Source organism: Vicugna pacos, chromosome 27 (genome assembly GCF_048564905.1).
Source record: "Vicugna pacos chromosome 27, VicPac4, whole genome shotgun sequence".
NCBI lineage: Eukaryota > Metazoa > Chordata > Mammalia > Artiodactyla > Camelidae > Vicugna > Vicugna pacos.
This window is the reverse complement of record NC_133013.1, coordinates 19,841,600-19,861,296: the sequence shown is the minus strand read 5'-3', so window position 1 is coordinate 19,861,296 and position 19,697 is coordinate 19,841,600. Positions and strand designations below refer to the sequence as shown.

The following is a 19,697-nucleotide window of genomic DNA, read 5'->3' as shown; positions in this document are numbered from 1 at the left end:
TTATGGAATGCCTCCTGTGTGCCTGTTTGAAGAGGAAAGGGTCGCGGAAGGAGGCATACAAAAAAGGTGTCTTCAAAGTATCCCAGCTCCCACCCAGCACATTTAAATACAATCTATGTTCTCACTCTTCGTTTTAGCGATAAGGAGACTGAGACACAGAAAAGAAACTTTTCTTAAGATTCACAGGCACTCAGGCTAAATAAGACCACCTGGCTATTGAAGACCAGTTTAAGGAGGTCAGGAAATCTAATTTGCAGGTGGGGATGGAGTATGGGTTGGATCTGGACATGGTTAGCGCCAAAGGGAGTAAGACAGCCGTGGTCTCTACCCGGGAAACGCACAGCGTAGAATGAGAAATACTGTACATGTCAGTTCCCCTCCTGTGAGTGCACTAAGAGGGGTAGTGGGAATGGAGGACCCAGTTGGGGAGCGAGACGTCCAGGGAGCATGAAAAGGAACCCATCATCAAAACAAGGTTTGCAAGGGCTTGATTCAGGAACCAGTGAAAGAGCTTTTGAAGGTTTGGGGCTGGGAAAGCCTAGAATCAGATTTGCACTGGCTATTATAACCAAGGTAGAACACTAACAACAACCAAAAAAACAAAACAAAAGTAGGGCCAGGCTGAAGCCATGGTCGGGGCATCTCTCCCCCTGAAGATGATCCCAAGGCATCTAGGAATTTCTGTGGAAAGTAGTTTGAAGATTTAAAGTCGCCTCTATCTGAAGGTCCCCCCTTTAGTGTGAATGTGTGGAGGGGGAGTCTTGGATTCAGAACAGCTGCTCTGGCTGTTACCCAGTCCTATTGAAGAGGTAACCTCCTAGCAGAAGTGATTTATTTTTCCTCGAACTATTTTTAGTATTTCCTTTTGGCTAATATGATTTACTTATAATTCTTTAAAAATCTGTTTTAATATCTATTTTGTATATTCTTTACAGTATGTCTTTTTACTGTATTTCTTTTATACTACTTTATCCTTTCTAGTAGTCTTTCTAAATTATTTGCTTTTTCAAAATGAAATTAGCAGTGTTTCTCATTATAAAATTAATTTCTATTTTGTGTGAGGGGAATAAATTGACATATTCTTAGGGAAAAATATGGAAATATACACACCAAACCTAATAATTGTTGTTACCAGGATGCATGACTGGTTTAAATTCACTTTATGGCTCTTTTGTAGTATTTGCTTTTTTCTAAGCCAAATATTATATACTATTTTATAATAAAAATTAAAGATTTTTTAAAATTAAAGAGATATGTATAATTATTATAAAAGTAGACATATCAAAGATATAAAGATAAAAGTAAAATGACTCAAAAGAGAGAAACCCTGCTTTCATTGCATGAATGTGTGTGTAATTATACTGTAATGATATTTTGTATACTCTTTCTACTCACAAATACATTGTGAGCATTTTCCACATTAAAAAAATAGGCATCTACATCATTATTTTTAATACTTGCCAATACTGAGTTGACAGTATTGTGATTTAATGGGTTCTGTATTGGTAGAAAGAGATTAATTTCAGTTTTCTACCAATATAGGTAATGCTGTGGTGTACATTCTTGTACATATATCTTTGCATAATTTTTCTTTCAAAGTTTTTGCTTTTGATATTTTGTTTTACTTCCAATATTTTTATTGTACAGACAAGGAAGTAACAGTATTTTAAAAATGAAATTTTGGTTAAAGCTTCAAAAAGCAATAGATGTAATACTCTGAGATCAAATCATCATATGCAGGCTTTTAAAGGAAATGGTCCAGAACCCAATTCATGTTCTCCGCTGATTGAAGAAAATAAAAAGGAATCAAAATGAAGAAAAGAGGATGTTTGGGAGGGAGACTGATGGGACGATTTTTCCAGAGAGAGCTGTTTTGGACTCGGGGAGGGTTGGAGTCCCACCCTCTACCCCCAAGCCCAGTGAAGGGGTCTTCCAAGGGACCCTTCAGAGAGCTTGCTGTCTTTCCTGCAGGTGGACCAATGGTGGCCTGAAGAGAGAAGACTGACTGCTTTGGGGCAACGCCAGTGAAGTGGCTGCATTGAGATCATCTGCGTCCCAGAGTTTGCAGGGACCAAGGATGGGGCCCACTTCTCAAGACCCAGATGTGGGCCAGCAAGAACACAGAACCGGCAAGGATTTGCCTAGATCCTGCCTAAGAGGACCAGCTGCGTGGGTGAGGCGACCTCATTTGAGCAATCTTGGAGGTGGCTCACCCGGGCCTGGAGGAGGAATGCAAGGGACCCCTGAAATAGAGTGGTTCTCAGCCTGGTCATGGGGCCTCCAGGGGAAAGGGCTGGAGTAATGGGAAATCCCAGAGATTTACGAAAGCTCAGAGAGGGAGGGAGGGAGGGAGAGAGAGAGCACTCGAAGCATCTGCCTGCCCCAGAGAGCCAGAAGCTAGAGCCTTCTGTGGCATCAGCTCAGATAGGGGCTGCCTTATCACCTTAGCAGCCCCTGCCCCTGGTGAACAAGCCTGCAGCTCAGGGAGGAGGTGTGGGGAGAAGAGGTCGCCTTCATCCTTCCTTTCCCAGGACAGACTTCCAGTTACAGAGGTGTATGCTGGGGCAAGGAGAAGATTTTGATGCTGGATGAACTGAGTTTAACTTTTGAATTAGTGTATTGGACTGTGCTCTGAATTTTTTTTAAACATTTTTTATTGATTTATAATCATTTTGCAATGTTGTGTCAAATTCCAGTGTAGAGCACAATCCCTCAGCCATACATGAACTTATATACACTCACCATCACATCCCTTTCCCTGTGAGCCACCACAAGATCCTGTATACATTTCCCTGTGCTATACAGCACAATCCTGCCCATCTATTCTACAATTTTGAAATCCCAGTCTATCTCTTCCCACCCCCCACCCTCTTGGCAACCACAAGTTTGTATTCTATGTCTGTGAGTCTATTTCTGTTTTGTATTTATGCTTTGTTTGTTTGGGGTTTTTTTAGATTCCACATATGAGCAATCTCATATGGTATTTTTCTTTCTCTTTCTGGCTTACTTCACTTAGAATGACATTCTCCAGGAGCATCCATGTTGCTGCAAATGGCGTTATGTTGTCAGTTTTTATGGCTGAGTAGTATTCCATTGCCTGAATTCTTGAATGGAGACTATGCATGCCTTCACGTGACCCTTAGGACTGTGTCTTACTTGAGAGGGAGCAGAAAGTCACAGGTCTGCTGGATTTTCATCCAGAGGGGAGAATAATTCCCACCCTAAGTAAAGGAATAGCGGGAGAAAAAATTCAGTTGATTGAATTACCCTCAGAGTTGTGCTTGTTCAAAAGACTTTGGGAAAAGCCCCTCAGGCCGGGTGGACCGTGCACAGCAGAGGATCCCACAAGTCCTCCTCTGCGTGGCCTGCAGCGGCCCTTCTCCCCTTGCTGTGACAGCCCTCAGCCCACTATACATGACCAGCCATCTGAGTCCCTCCGCAGAGCCACCGGGCTCAAATCCTCACAGTAAATGGAGTAACTCAGGGGACAGCATGTGACCTCTCCTGGTGACACTTGAGCAGTAGGCAGTGGGCAGGTCTATATTTGGCCTTTCACTCATGGCAGGCCTGTTGCTATTTGCAGCCGGAGCCAGCTCGTGTTACCACCGCCTTTGCTGCCCCACTTGTAGAGCCCTGGGGTAAAACAGGCAGGGGCAGCCTACAGGGCACACAGAGGTCACCTGGAGGGAAAGCCTGCTGAACACGGCTGCAGTTTTCCAGCACTTACCCAGAGGAAAAGGAGAACTTATGGATCCTTAAGTCAGCAGGCAAGTTTTTGGAGGGTCATATTTTTCTAATACAAATCTTCTTATTAGATACTCAGTAACTTGGTGCCACAATGTTAATGCAGTATCTTTCCTTCAGGTGGGAAAGGATAGCATCTTAAATTACAGGTGTGTGAATTGCAATAAATAGTGTGAACATTTCCTGTGCCTTCTTATAGCATGGATTCACCTTTACTGAATGTGGTGTTGGTACAGGGTGTGAAAGCCTTGGATACAGGTAGAAAGAGGCTGATGATTCTTGCAGTGTCTTTAGGGCATTTTTAGTGCATGGCCCATTTGTTAGAACAGTTTGGAACCCTAAATGTTGATATCATCTGGCTATGGTGTCAGGTTGATAAAAATCCTTTATTTTAATCTGCTTGTGCATGCTGATAAATCATAATTTTATGCTTTGATTCAAGTACTGAAAAACAGCTTCATAACCATTTTTTCACTTGTTGTGCATACCCCCTCCTCCTAGAGAAAGTTTTCCGGTTTGGACTGTGCTGATTTGAACCATTTTGCAAAACTGTACAGCTAACACTTTAAGGCAGGTTTCTTTATCTGTGGCTTGGAAATTCCTGGGGGTTACATGGGTGAGCGTCTCAAATTACATGCAAAATTATGTTTGTGTCTTTATGGGCTCACTTTTGGAAAGAGAATTTACAGCTTTCAGTAGATTCTCAGAAGTACCCATGACATATAAAGGGTTAAAAAACATTTTTTTCAGGGACTTTTCTAATTAAAGCGTAGGAGCACACCTCCCATAGAAGACTTAAGCAAAAGCCCTTTTTTTTTTTTAACTGCGGACCTATGTTACAGAGTAGAACCTATTCATCTAATAATATATTCTTTGTAGACTGTGATTTATTACTATATTTCTCTAAGCCTCAGTTTTACCATTTATAAAATGTTAATGTTCTCTTCTCCCCAAACTGAATATTTTGCTCAGAAGCTGAAAGAGTCTGGATGTTGAGAGGGAAGATGAGTGTCAGCTCTGGGGGGTGTTGCAAAATTCCTCCTTTGCTGCCAAGTTCCCAGACCAGCTTGTGTTGGTGTGTTCAAAGGGCAAATGCTGGAGAGGGTGAACTTGCTCTTATCAGCTTCTGTGCTCAGTGTTCTCCAGTCCTCTTGCTTGTTTAATTCGTGTTCGAGTTAGTGTTTCACACGCCAGCCACTGGTTGAAAGAATTTCCCGTAATGATTTATGGATAATACAGAACCCTGGTTTTCTCCCTTCTGGTAGCATGTGGCAATGTAAGTGTTATTTTTAGCTGGGCTGCTGCTCTGTCTGCAGAAAACTGGGCGGGATCCAACTCTTTACCTGCCTGGGTCATGTCCAGGACTCAGCACGGCTGGATACAGAGTAGCCCCGGATCAATCCTTGTTAAGTGACATGGGCCATAGTAAGGCTTTTTATCCTCTCAGGAACTCAAGTTTTGCCGTCCTAAAGTCGAGAAATTGGATTAGATGCTTTCCAAGGGACCCTGCATTAGAATCTCATGTCTGTGCCTAGGCCCCTTGGAAACTCTTGCTGTAAAGAGGGGTGATCTCAGAGCAGGGCCTGTGCCTGCAGGTGAGGCTGCTCCGCTTTGGTGCCTTCCCCATCCTTCAGCAGTTTGCAAGGGACAGAACGATCGCGCAGTGGCCACAGGTGATTCCGCACTGCTGTGGTCACTGTGGGCTTTCGCTTTCTGACCCTGGCCCTCCCCCTCCACGAGTGACCAGGTGGGAGACCCCTAACAGAGCCCAGGCGGGAGAAGCTGAGGTCCAAGTAATAACAACAACAACAACAACAACAACAACAACAACAACAACAACAACAACAACAACAGCAACAAAAGCAACAACGACAGTAGCAGCAATAATGGCAGCAGCTGACATTTCCTGAGGACCTAACTCTGAGCCATGTACCGTGCAGGGCATCGTTCACACATTCTGTTATTTCCTCTAGATGCCAATTTTATGAGGTAGCAACTATCAGCTACCCGTTTCATGGACTCACAAAAGTGAGGCCTACTGAGGTGATTTCCCCAAGGCTACACTGCTAGGAAGTAGCAGAGACAGGACACAAACACAGGACTTCCTGCATCCAGAACAAAGAGGCCCTAGGGACAGGTGAGGGGAGGGAGTGGAGGAAGGTTCCCTGGAGATTGAGCAGGGAGAACCAGAATCAGCATTCACTGGGCACTAATCAGACTGGGCGATGTCAGGGAAGAGCTCCTGGGCTCTGGAGTGGGTGTCATGCCCTTATTAATGGAATTAGGAATGCAGAGGCCCCAATACCCTCATGAGGCTGTGACAGGCATGGGCCATGGTGGATGGGTGGGAGTTTCAGGAACAGCAGTGGGAAGGATGGGGCGCTCTCTGAGCCAGGGCCTCCAGTGGGACTTACGTGGGAGGACAGTGAGAGTGGTCAGAAGGAACAGCAGTGCCCTCCGGAGAAGGCCAGCTGTTTGGGGAGGTGGAGCTAAAGCAGGGGGTGGGGATGACTACCCTGATGCCCCGGGGAGTTGAGACTGGCCAGCTATGGAGCCCTCAGGATGCAGGACGTGCATGCAGACTTACCACTTCTTCCGGGGCACAGCAGCATGGTGCTCTGCCTGCACTGTGCAGGGACACTCATGAGGACAGCCATGGGGTGCACCGCCAGGGGACTGGAGAGGTAAGATGGTGTCGGGAAAGATTCCTGACCACCAGGTGACACTCAGGTGTGATCCTGGAGCCACACGGGGGAATAGTGTGATTTTGGCCCATGTGACCAGAGCCTGTGCTTTAAGAAGCGGAGGTATCCTGGGGTCCCAGGACAGAGGGAAGTGGTGTCTCTGAGAAGCTGTGCACCAGCCCAGATGGGGCAGTCCCTTATTCACTTGTCTGGGGCCCCCTTTACACCAGGAACTGTGTCTCCTTCATTGTACCCCCAGCGCCAGGCACAGTCCTGTTCTCTTGAATCCGCCTGAGTCCACACCTCTCCAGTCCCATGAACAGTCAGTGCCTACTGGTACAATGAATGATGCCCATTGCCACAGCCCGTGCACGTGGTGGGGTCACCTGGAGTCACAGAAGAACTCAGGTGATCTGTGTGGGTGCAGACTTCCCAGGTCACAATTTGTTGCCCCACGCGTGCTGGATCAGGACTTCTGAAACTCCAGCACAGCTAGGTGGGGGCTGTAACGGCCCTGGAGTGGAGACAGCAGCCAGGAGCCAGGTGGAGTGAAGACAGGGGAGCGGCTCTTAAGCTCAGGAGACCCCTGGAAACCTAACCCTCTCATCCTCTCAGCTTCTGTTTCTGGATCTCACTGCCCTCCACCACATCCCCCCGCCCCTCCATGATGCCATGCCAGAGCTCAAAGCAAGTGTGAATGGTCAGATGTTATTTCTATGTGATGGGGCTATTCTTCCCCACCCCCAACTTTACTGAGATATAACTGACGTATAACTTTGTGCAAGGTTAAGGTGCACAATGTGATGATTTGATGCACATATATGTTGTGAAAGGACTACCACAACAAGGTTAGTTACAACCTCTATCACTTCACATAACTACCTTTGTTTTAGGTGTGAGGTGAGAGCATTTAAGGTCAACTCTCTTAGCAACTTTCAAGGATTATGATACAGTAGAGTTAACACTAGTCATCATGCTGTATATTAGATCCCCAGAACTTACTCATTTTATAACTGGAAGTCTGTATCCTTTGACCAATATCTCCCCATTTTCCCCACCATCTCTAGCAACCTCCAGTTTACTGTCTGTTTCCATGAGTTCAGCTTTTAAAAAATTCCACATATAAGTGAAATCATACAGTGTTTGTCTCTCTCTGACTCATCTCACTTAGCATAATACCCTCCAAGTCCATCCATGCTATTGCAAATGGCAAGACTTCCTTCTTTTTATGGCTGAATAATATTCCTCTGTGTGTGTGTGTGTGTGTGTGTGTGTGTGTGTGTGTGTGTGTGTATTTCTTTATTCATCCATTGATGGACATATCTTGGCTATTGTGAATAAAGCTGCAGTGAACTCAGGAGTGCAGATACTTGTTCAAGATAATGATTTCCTTTCCTTCAGATATATGCCCAGAAGTGGGATTGCCGGGTCATATGATAATTCTATTTTTAATTTTTTTGAAGAACCTCCATACTGTTTTCCATAGTGACTAGACCAATGCACCTTCCTACCAAGAGTGAGCAAGAGCTCCCCTTTTCCCCACATCCTCATCAACACTCGTTATCTCTTGTCTTTTTGATAATAGCCTTGCTAACAGGTGTGAGATGACAGCTCATTGTGGATTTGATTTGCATTTCCTAAATGATTCGTGATGTTGAGCATCTGTTGGCCATCTGCATCTCTTCTTTAGGAAAAAAAAATGTCTATTCAGGTCCTCTGCCCATTTTTAAATCAGATTATTAGAGTTTTTTGGGTTTGGGTTGTATGAGTTCCTTACATATTTTGGATATTAACCCCTTATCATATAGATAGTTTGCAAATATTTTTTCCTATTCCATTGGTTGCCTTTTCACTGTATTGATTGTTTCTTTGCTGTGCAAAACCTTTTTACTTTAGTGTGGTCCCTCTTGTTTATTTTTGCTTTTATTGCTTGTGCTTTTGGTGTTATGTCCAAAAGATTGTTGCCAGTGCCAACGTCAAGGAGCTTTTCTGCTATGTTTTCTTCTAGGACTTTTATGGATTCAGGTCTTTAATTACATTGAAGTCTTTAATCCATTTTGAGTTAATTTTGGTGAGTAGTGTAAGATAGGGGTCCAATGTCATTCTTCAGCATGTGATTATCCAGCTTTCCCGGCACTGTTCATTGAAGAGCTTGTCCTTTCCCACAGTGGAGTAGTTCTGATTAGTTACACAATCAGACACACAGGAGAGCGGGGGCAGTGTTCAGAGCCCCAGAGGACAGCAGGCTCTGATTGCTTTGTTGACCAATAAGAGATGTGGGAACCTAGGACAGATTGTTGATGGGGGAGAAGGCAAAGTTCCACAGTTGGACAGCCCCTTGGCCATGGGAACCATTTAAGAGAGACCTGGGCTAAGTAGAGGTGTTGCCCATGCTACCCAGGAAGAACTGCAGTCCTTGTGTCTGGCGTGTGTGTCTGGCATGTGTGTGTGTGTGTGTGTAGAGGGGCTTTTTGATCTTGCTCAGCACCAGTTCTGTTGGGATACAGATCCATTGTCAGGAGATGTGTCCTACTTCTCCATCCCTAAAACAGGCTGTGGTGGTGAGGACGTGCCAAGGCCACCCAGCCAGGGTCTAATGGTGGGCCCGGTTCTCACAAATAACCTGAAAGAACGAGCAGGCTCTAGGATCTTCATACGTCCTGGATGCCGGGGAGGCAAAGCACTAGCCCCAGAGCCTCCTGCTTTATGATCCTGCCTCTGGGAGCAGTCTTCACTCATCCCTCCCCTCACCCAGCAGTGGCCTCTTGGTGATCCAGGACACAGTGGAGCTGGTACCCTGTGCATCAGTGCTGTGTGGGCGTGGTACTCAGCCTCAGCAGACATGACTGAAATGACGTTTACCACTCTCTTCCATGTGAAGAGTTTTAGAGCATTGGAGAATGAGCCTGAAGCTTTTCCCAAGCACGATGTGCCCAGGCCTGGAGCCTCGGGAGTAGTTTCCTTGTGGGGATCCAGACCCCGGAAACCGGTTGCAGGCATGGTTTGGGGTTAGGACAGCAGCATCTTTGTCCCCTAATGGCTGCTGGAAGTCCACCTCCTGTGTGGTGCTAACAGAGGAAATGGAAAAACAGCATCTTGTGGGGACTTGAGAGGGAAGGAAGGGGATCCGGGGGCTTGGCAGGGCCAAGTCTGTGTGGGCACATCACCACTGTCCCCGCCATGGCCAGAGAAGACCATTGGTCTTGTGTTTTTGTCTTGCCATGAGCAAGAGCCAGGGTGAGCCCCCGAGGGATGTGTGAGGGACTTCCAGGGAGGGCCGTGGCCATGATTCAGTTGGGGGCATGAATATTTGGTGTAGAGCCCCAGAAGAAGAGAGGCAGCGGGGGACTCTTCCAGGTTAAGGGAGGTGCAGGTCTCCATCACTGGGATCCAGAACCTCCTGTTCTTGGGTTAAACCTTCCTAAAATGGGGCCAGATGTGGGGTTGAGTCAGTCCTCTGCTGTCCTCATCACCGCCCCGGCCTTTCCCTGCGGCTCACAGTGCAGAACTCAGAGTGCGTGGAGACAGGAAGCATGGGGAGCCTGGCTGGCTATCTCCAGGAGTCAGGAAGGCAGTCTGGCCTGGAGGGCAAAAGGTCGTCTCTGATCAGCCTTGGATGCAGGGCCGAGTTCTTGTCCCTAAGGTCACGGGTAGAAAGCCGAGTGATCCTTGGTCTCTGCAGACAGAGGCTGAGAAACAAGGATGAATGTCCAGGGAGGGGAGTGGGACCCAGACAGTCAGTTCAGGACCCCCCAGACACTAAAGGCCAGAGTGCAGAGAGGCTGAAGAACGTGGGTTCTCTGGAAGCCTGCCAAACCATGTGGGCCTCCGTGCATCTTCTGAGCGATCTGTAGAGGTGGACACCGGCTTGTGGCTTGGGAGACAGGATGGATGTCACACCACACATCAAAGCAGAAAGGAGCATGTGAGGGGCAATGGCATCTGGGGATGCTGAGTTTGAGGTGACTGGGACTGTTCAGGAAGGCAGCTGCTCCTAATGACCTCTGCCTCTGTGCAGGAAGAGCTTAGGGCTGGAGACAAGGGTTTGGAGCCATTCAGAGAGGGGGACAAGGAGGCTGCGAGAGTGGCCGAGATTACCGGGAGCAGGTGGAGAGTGAGAAGAGGAACTGGAGGGGAGGGACCCGGGGAAGATTCCAGCAGTCAGTGGCCTGGGAGGAGCTCCCAGCTGGGCCAGGGAGAAGGGAGGGTGAACAGGATCGAATAACATAGAGCAGATAGTAAGAGAGCACGGGCGGTGTCTGTAGATTTCACAATTAGACCATCAGAAAATGTTATATTTAAAGGGCAATCAAAAGTGGGAATAGAGGAAAGAAAAGTGAACAGCTTTATTATTATTATTATTATTATATAGCTTTAGAATGGTTATCGAAAGGACAGTCTGTCAGCGAAGGTCGCAAAGTCCCCCACTGCTGATAGGGGCAGCCACTAAGCCTGACTTCTGTGTGCGACTGCGGAACAAGGAGTAAGACAGACAGCTGGCTTTGACCCTGTAAATGGAGATTAAGGGAAACTGTTTGGATCATAAATGTTATGGCTGGTGGGAGAGGGGAAATGCTCAACTGTATCTTTAAATATTTTTGCTTTGTTATTTTCCTCAAAACCTTATTGCGTTAGCGTTACATTGGAAGATTTTAGTAATACTAGTTTGGTTTTTTTTTTTAAGGCATTAGGTTTACCCCACTTTTTCTTAAAAGGAGGGCATTAGGAACTGGATGTTGGTGATGGTTGCACAATTGGTGGAATTCGCTAAAAGTCATTGTATTGTGCATTTAGAACAGGTGAATTTTTAGTATAATTATATTTCAATAAAGTTATTTTTAAAGCTATTAAGGAATAAGATAAACATCTCACATAATTCCTGGTTTTGTGTAAGAAAATGAAAACAGTATGGATGTTCCTGAAAAAATTAAAAACAGAACTGTCATATGATCCAGCAGTTCCACTTCTGGTTATTAATCCAAAGAAAACAAAAACGCTCATTCAAAAAGATCTATGCACCTTCATGTTCATTACAGCATTTTTTATAATAGCCAAGGTGTGGAAACCTAAGTGTCCATCAATGGATGAGTGGATAAAGAAGATGTGAGACTAGATAGATAGATAATGGAATACTAGTCAGCCATAACAAAGAATGAAGTCTTGCCATTTGCATCATAGATGGACACTGAGGGAATTATGCTAAGTGAAATAAGTCAGACAGAGAAAGATAAATACTGTGTGAGCTAGCAGGGACTTTGTAGTCCAAAGACTGGTAATCAAGGTCCTCCAAGAAGCGAGCACCAAATGAGATTAGATATGAAATAATTTTATTAGGGGAAACACCTGTGTAAGATAAAGAGAGGAGGAAGATAGGAAAGGCTTAGAGAGCTGTCAGACCATGATACAAGTCTGGCCCACAGTGAATGAGAGAAGGAAGGAAGATTTGGAGGAATCACCCTAGCCTTCCATGCACCCTAAGAAAGGTTTGGCAAGACCGTCAAGGAGTCCTCCAGCCAAAATTTGCCATGAGAGTAGTTCTGTGTCAATCAGAAATGGATCTGCTTTAGTGTCCCTGGTATACTTCGTCACTGGATGGGAGATGCCCATGGAGAAGCGTATCCTTCATGCAGATGTAACAGTGACCTTCAGAGTGCAGCCAAAAGCCCTGGTCAGTTATGCCTCCTATAGTTGGATATCTGTGAGGCACCGTGTCATGGCCGCCACTCACACTAAAGTTCAGATCCCAGTTCAGCAACTTACTAGCCATGTGACCTTGCATAAGGTACCCTCTCTGAACCACTGTTTCCTCATCTGTAAAATGAGGATAACAGTAGTGCCCACCACATAGAAGAATGTGTATAAACTGCCTAGCACAGAAAGAGCACAAAGTCCTCAATATGTAGCAGCTGCTACTAATATTGTGTTTACTGCTACTATTATTATTTCTTTCTAGATTTGACATACCGCCATTGAAATAGTAGACATCATAGTCTATGTATAATGAGTATTCTGTTTATTTTACTTACTAGGATATTATAACTCTTTTTCCAAGTTATATTTGCTCTCCCTAGTATTTTAAAGGCTACATTATATTCTGTAGAATGTACATATCCTAGTTTACTTAACCATTCTTCTAATCATTAGGGCTTTACAATTTTTTTTTTTGCTGTTGTGAAAAATTTTGTGGTGGACATTTATATATAGAAATAATTTTTCCCCTGTATTTGAGATTTTTTCCTTAGGGTCCTGGAAGAAGATTAGTAGGTTAAAGAGTGTGAATATTTTAAAGGCTCTTGATCCATGTTTCCAAATTTGCTCTCCAGAAAAGTGGGGCCATGAACGTTCTAACCAACAATGTATGAGAGTACTCACTTTCCTGTACCCTTCCCCAGCCTTGGGTATCAAAAGGCAAAATGGCATCTTACTTGTTCTCTGTTTATACAGGTACTATTTTCCAAATGTTTATACAGGTACTGTTGTATGCAAAGGTAATTATTTTGTGAATTATCGCTGCACAGTAATCTATTGAGATTTTTCTTTTCAGTTAATTTATGTAATTATTGTTTAATAATAATTGCCTGAGATACTTCCCATTTTTTTGCCTTTTGAGATTTTGGGTTTTTTTTAAATGTATAGGAGTTGTTTGTTAGTCAAATCAATTTGTGTTTTTCATAATTTCCCCTGTCTCTTTTACGCTTAGGAAGCCCATCCTCCTGTGGAAAACAAACCTCTTTTACAGATTGTTTTAAGTAAAACCGCAACTAAGCTGCTCAGATGATTTTTTTTTTAGTTCTAATTAAGTTGAGCCCAATCTAATGACCATGTACATCAACGACCTTCTCAGAAATGGGTTTCTGTGTTCTAGGACCCGGGATAGCTACTATTACCTGTCCAGGAAGGCCCCGTCTTGTGCAGGGGTGCTGCCCAGAGCCTCCAGAGCTCAATGGAGGAGGAAATGGGGGAGACACCAGGACTGGGCAAGTCTGCTGCTCCCAAGGACTTCCACTTTTATCACATGGATCTGTACGACTCTGAAGACAGACTGCCCATCTTCCCAGAAGAAAACACTCGGATGGGAAGAGAAGCAGTCCAAGCTGAAATGACCAATGAGCCCAGAGGGGCTGTGAAAGGGAAGACTCAAAGAGACCTTGAAGAGGAAGTGGATGAGCTTGTCCATTTATATGGACTTGAAGATGATCACGAATTAGGGGATGAGTTTATTGATGAAACCATGCCCAGAATAGAGGTTTCGGAGTATCCTCCTTACATGATGACAGGGATAGAACCTGCCAAGGAGCAGAGAGACTGGAGACTTAGTGGTGAGGCTGCTAAGGCTGAGGACCTGGGCTTCGGGGGATGGGGCTCAGCAGGCCAGTGCCAGGACTTGCGGGAAGCCTACAGGTACACCCATGGCCGTGCCAGCGAGGAGTATGAATGCTATGTCATCCCAGAGGAGGAGGACGAAGAGGAAGCTGCTGACGTCTTCTGTGTCACTTGCAAAACCCCCATAAGAACGTTGGAGAAGGCTTTTGATGAACACAAGGAACATGAGGTGATGCCGCTCAACAAAGCACTGGAAAGCGCCAAGGTAGATAGGTCTCCCTCGTTCTTCTTTCTCTTGATATTGCATTTGTATCTTAAGTATGTAGGCAGGAAATGAATCTAAAATGCCTCCTACAAAAGAGAGACAGGACAGATATAGCGTTAATTTCTTTTCACAATCCTCTATTTGATAGGATGAAATCCACAAAAACATGTTCAAACTGGAGAAGCAGATTATTGAGATGGAAAATTTTGCAAGTCACTTGGAGGAAGTTTTCATCACCGTGGAGGTAAGAGCATGCTTAATGACCCATGAGACATGCATTGCTCCCATCAGCGGCTGGGTCAGCGCCTGTGTCTGGTAGGCGTTAGAGAATTTGTCTTCTTGGAACATAATGGTATCAGTACTGCCCCTCTCCTCTCACCCTTTCTCTGCCCTCCCATACCGTGGTGGAAGTGATTCCCTATCAGCATTCCCTACTGAAACTTGAGCTCTCACTGGGAGGCTGGGTCTTCCGTGTCTTTATATCCCCAGTCCTACTACAAGGTAGGGCTCTTTCATGGGCCAGCCTCGAAAAGGCTTTGCAAGACACCCATCCTATCATTCATAAGTGTTCTTTTCCTCAGCTTTTACCTGTTTCTCACAAGACTAATATATTTCTGTGCCTGTCATCAAGCATGTCACAGTCCGCTGGGTGTGCCTAGTAGGTGTGAGGCCTACTGCTGGGGTGCCAGCACTCAGTCTAGCCTTCCAGATGCGGTGGGCCAGGACTAAGGCCCAGAGGACTTTGTGTCCCCTCTCTTCATGTGGACGCTCTACGTCTATTAATGCGGCCTCAGGTTGTATCAACAGAGCGCCTCATGTGAACTAACTAAGCCCTGGGCCCCGTTCCTTTGAAGCTAGACTTTCTTCCCCAGTCTTAAAAGGGGGGGAGAGCTATTGCACTAATTCCCTGTGGAAGGCACAGAGAAGGGCTGGGCCCTTCCACTTCTAAGCACAGGTGGTGGGTGGTAGGAGGGGTAAGAGTATAATAGTCAGGACAAAGCTCCCCACACTCTGTCCTGCCAGCTCACTCATGCCAAAGTGTCTTCACCCTCAGTGAGGACTCTGAGCTCCTCCTCCTCAACACAAGGAGGGGGTTACCTACTGCTTTTCCCTCTGCTTCACCATTCTGACAAGTCTTATGCACACAGTAGGTGCTCAGTATATACTCCCTGAATGATTGAGCCTCTTCTTTGAAAATATCTCTGTTCGCTGTTGAGGATGACATCAGTCAGAACCCGCAGAGCTCTCCTGGGCTTCCAGTCTAATTAAGGGGGACCGGGAGTTGATTTGCTTTGTTTAATGTTTCTTATCCATTGCGTTCCAGGATTGAGTACTGTCACAACCCTCCCTCTGCCTTCCTGCCCTTTCTCATCTATTAGGCAGCACCTTTTGGCCATAACCCTTATTCCCCTTCCCCTGAAGCTTTTCCTTAGTTGGTATGAGAATGTGTGTGATCCTGATGTTTGCATAATCCAAGCAGCAGGGAGTGGAGGTGAGTGTCATGTGATGTTGAGAGCTCAGGAGGGAAAGATAGGTGGGAATCTCCCAGGGCAAAGATCTCCATGTTAAGGTCCAAGGTTCCAGTGGTAGGCTGACTCATCACTGATAATCTTCCTGGTTGGTTGTCATGGTGATGGGAGGTGGCTAAAACAGAAGGAGGTGGGATGGGGTGAGGAAGAGGAATGGGGAGGAAGATTGCAAAATGCTACCAGGAGAGAAAGTAGTATTTTATGTTAAGGTTTTACCTGGGGTTCTAGCTGGAGACGCCTACTCCTAGCTCCCACTACGTCCACCCCAGCATCCTGGCAAGAGATGATAAGACAACGGGGAGGGATTAAAACATCTCTGGGTAGATACATTTTCATGACCTACATGACTCTGTAGTCAACATACATGCACTGAAATGATGACTGAGGTCAACTGTCTTGCAGGAGAATTTTGGAAGACAAGAAAAAAACTTTGAGTCACATTACAATGAGATCTTGGAAACACTTGCTCAAAAATACGAAGAAAAAATACAAGCCCTAGGGGAGAAAAAGAAAGAGAAGCTGGAAGCCTTGTATGGACAGCTGGTCACCTGTGGAGAAAATCTTGATACCTGCAAAGAGCTGATGGAAACAATAGAGGAGATGTGTCACGAAGAGAAGGTTGATTTCATAAAGGTCAGTAATGAAGTGAAATGAACTACTGAACTGAAATGACAAGTTATGGCTGGAGTAGGTTAGATTGTCCCCCCTCTGCCTGGAGGTGTTGGAATTGACTTTTACGGTTAGGCTCCATTTGGTTCCACTGGATGTATCACCATGACGACACATCCCTCATCTCTCTGCACAGCTTTGCCATGAGTGGCTGAGCAGGCTCACACACAGCAGACCCTTCCCTCCACTGTTGCTCAGGTAACACCAGAGGTTTTGTTCCTCTGTCCTGGTTACCCAGAGATCTGTCTCCTCATCCTGGAGTGGGGCAAAAACAGTGCTCTGAGAAGTTTCTGGCCATCTCAGATGGCCTCTTGGAGCTCTAGGGAGAAAGTTGTCCAAACTAAAAAGTCACCTCCAGTTTTCCAGTTACAAGTACAGCAGTTATAAATCTTACTTCATAAACTCAGACATGCAAAAAAATCCACTTATTTTTTTTAATTGACACATAGTTGTTTCCAATGTTGTGTTAGTTTCTGGTGTACAGCAAAATTATCTATCTATCTATCTATCTATTTATCTATCTCTGAACACAGGACCTTTTGCATTCTAAGCACACGCTCTACCACTGAGCTATACCCACCTCCCTTGTTATCTATTTTATATATAGTAGTTTGTATCTGCTAACCCCAGACTCCTAATTTATCCCTCCTCCACCCCTTTTCCCTTTTGGTAACCATAAGTTTGTTTTCTATGGCTATAAGTCTGTTTCTGTTCTGTAAATAAGTTCATTTGTATCATATTTTAGATTCCACATATAAGTAATATCATATGGTATTTGTCTTTCTCTGACTGACTTAACTTAGTATGATAATCTCTAGGTCCATCCATGTTACTGCAAATGGCATTATTCCATTCCTTTTTATGGCTGAGTAGTATTCCATTGTGTGTGTGTGTGTGTGTGTGTGTGTGTGTGTATCACATCTTCTTTATCCATTCATTATCAGTGGACATTTAGGTTGTGTCCATGTCTTAGCTATTGTAAATAGTGCTGCTATGAACATTGGGGTGTGTGCATATTTTCAAATTAGAGTTTCCTCTGGATATATGCCCAGGAGTAGAATTACCGGATAATATGGCAACTCTGTTTTTAGTTTTTTAAGGAACTCCATACTGTTTTCCATAGTGGCTGCACCAATTTACATTCCCACCAACAGTATAGGAGGGCTCCCTTTTCTCCACACCCTCTCCAGCGTTTATTTGTAGATATTTTAATGATGGCCATTCTGACCAGTGTGGAGTGATACCTTACTGTAGTTTTGATTTGATTTTTCTGATAATTAGCGATGGAAATTATTAAAGAATCCATTTCTTGATTTCCTTGAAATCCACTTCAGTCTGACCCCAAGTCCGCATGCACTGGACTGTGGAAATTTCAGTCTCAGTCAGAGCTGTAGTCTCCTTTCTTCACAAGCCTCCAGAGCTTCCTAGTTGCCAAATACAGCCTTTGTATTGGCCACACCCCATAGTGGTCCCTCAAAGTCCAACAGCACCTCCTTCCTGCCACGCTTGGGGTGAGGAAGCCATGACAAGCTGGACAGCTGGCTGGCAGGCACCGTTAGAGCCCTCAACATGCAGCCCTTTTGAACCAGTGGTTCCACAATACCAGTGTAGCTCAGAGACACAATCCGGAATATGGAGGCAGTAAATTGTGTGAAGATGTCTCAATGTTATTTACGATGATGAGAAATTGGAAACAACCAAAATGTCCAACAATAGAGTAAATGATGGAGTTTCCATTCAATGAACTGTTACACAGTCTTTCAAACTGAGGGTCCAAAAGACCATCTGTAACATGGAAAGTGCTTGCATAATGTTACTGAGGAAAAGCAGTAGCATGGAAAACACTGCACAGACGTCGTAAGAGTGGCTTTTGTTAGGCTGTGGGGTATGGCTGATTTTTTCCTTTTTCCTAATTTCCAAGTTTTTAAGTATGTCTATAGTAATATATAGTTTGAAATAGAAATTTATTTCCAAAATCAGTATAATATTTTCTCCCTTTCTCCTCCTTTTTTAGGATGCTGTGGCTATGGCTGACAGGTAATAGTTTTGTTCTGACATGTGTTTGCTCTTACTGTTCCTTTTACCTCTAGATACCCAAATAGACTCAGTTCCACCTGGTTATATGCTCCCAGTTTCAGCTTTTGTGACTTCCCCTAAAAGTAAGTAGGACTGGCTTTAGAATGACAGTGTGGGGTCACAAGGACCCCCTAGTAACAAATCTCAGAATCTCAGAGCTGAAAGGGAGCGTATGGCAAGGCCCAGCCAGCAAGCCCAGGGTCAGATGGCCTCCCAGAGCCCCTCCTTTCACTAGGAGGAACCGAGGTCTCGAGAGCGTCCCGAACACCCCCAAGCTGGGCCAGGACCCAGACTGTGTGCTGCAGAAAGCGTGCACATTATAGAGTCAGACAGGAGTTCAAATCCTGCTACCCCCATGACCTTGGGCAAGTCCAACCAGTCTAGGACCCATCTTCCTTATCTATAAACGAATAATTTTGTGGGAATAAAATAAGACAATGTCTGCAAAGCAACACGAACACTGAAGCTTAATAATGTAAGGGTTGAGAGCATGTGTTTTGGCAATGGCAGACCCGGTTTCAAATTCCGCCTCTGCCACTTATAAATCCTGTGACTGCCAGGAGCAGGTGCAGAAGCCCCAGAGCCCCTGGCACAATCATTGGCTGGAGGGCATTTGGCCATGTGGAGAAGGAAGCCCCAGAGAGGCTAGATGTCTTTGGTGCCTGGGGTGCCATGGGGTGGGGGCTTCCAGGTCAGCATCTGAGGATTCCAGGGGTGTGAATCTGGAGCTTGCTGATGCACACCTCCCCCTGCCCCCCACCCTCTTACACGGCCCCACCCCTTCTCCTCTCCTTGAAGTTGGAAAGCAACCCCACCCATCTGCATCGGTGACCTCGTAGGTCAGTCACTGAAGCAGATGTCAGAAGGCAGCCCACGGCGTGTTAAAATAAGGAAATGAAATTTCAGCCAACATGGTGAAAAAGAATATGAAAATGAATATATGTATACTCAAGTATTACTGAAGAATTGTGCTGTACACCAGAAATTGACACAACATTGTAAACTGACTATAACTCAATTTAAAAACAAGTTCAGCCAAGAGGCCCTCTTTACTAATCATCAGTGACCCCTGAGGAGAATACCCCTCCATTCTTGTTAGCGTGTCTTTTTACACCGACAGACTCGGAAAATTCCTCAAAACCAAAACAGACGTGGAAATCTCAGCGCAGCCTGACTTTGAAGACCAGACCCTGGACTTCTCTGATGTGGAGCAGCTGATGGGCTCCATTAACACCATCCCAGGTGCGTATCTCGCCACCGTGCAACCTTCAAACATGTTTTGCTTTCCCTGAGCTTTGAGTTAGAAACTTTGATGGCTAAAAAAAATTATAAACATTTAGAAACAAGATTTTTTTCCCCCTTTAACTTCATGAGCTTCCTATTTTTGTCTTTCTGGCTCATAAGGGC

General features: G+C 45.2%; 1 protein-coding gene across 2 annotated transcripts in view; it reads left to right on the top strand.

Annotated features, from left to right (window-relative positions):
- The window catches only part of FSD2 (fibronectin type III and SPRY domain containing 2), a 36,496-nt gene that overhangs the window by 689 nt on the left and 16,110 nt on the right, over positions 1 to 19,697 (top strand). The window contains exons 2-9 of one of the 2 annotated variants that reach the window (XM_072950875.1): positions 1,972 to 2,173; positions 3,017 to 3,180; positions 3,584 to 3,767; positions 13,294 to 14,016; positions 14,165 to 14,260; positions 15,948 to 16,178; positions 18,229 to 18,251; positions 19,411 to 19,532. In XM_072950875.1, coding sequence (XP_072806976.1) covers positions 13,372 to 14,016; positions 14,165 to 14,260; positions 15,948 to 16,178; positions 18,229 to 18,251; positions 19,411 to 19,532 — 1,117 coding nt within the window. In that variant the 5' untranslated portion in view covers positions 1,972 to 2,173; positions 3,017 to 3,180; positions 3,584 to 3,767; positions 13,294 to 13,371. The remainder of the gene's footprint in view (positions 1 to 1,971; positions 2,174 to 3,016; positions 3,181 to 3,583; positions 3,768 to 13,293; positions 14,017 to 14,164; positions 14,261 to 15,947; positions 16,179 to 18,228; positions 18,252 to 19,410; positions 19,533 to 19,697) is intronic. The other variant, XM_031691804.2, reaches the window with a different exon arrangement.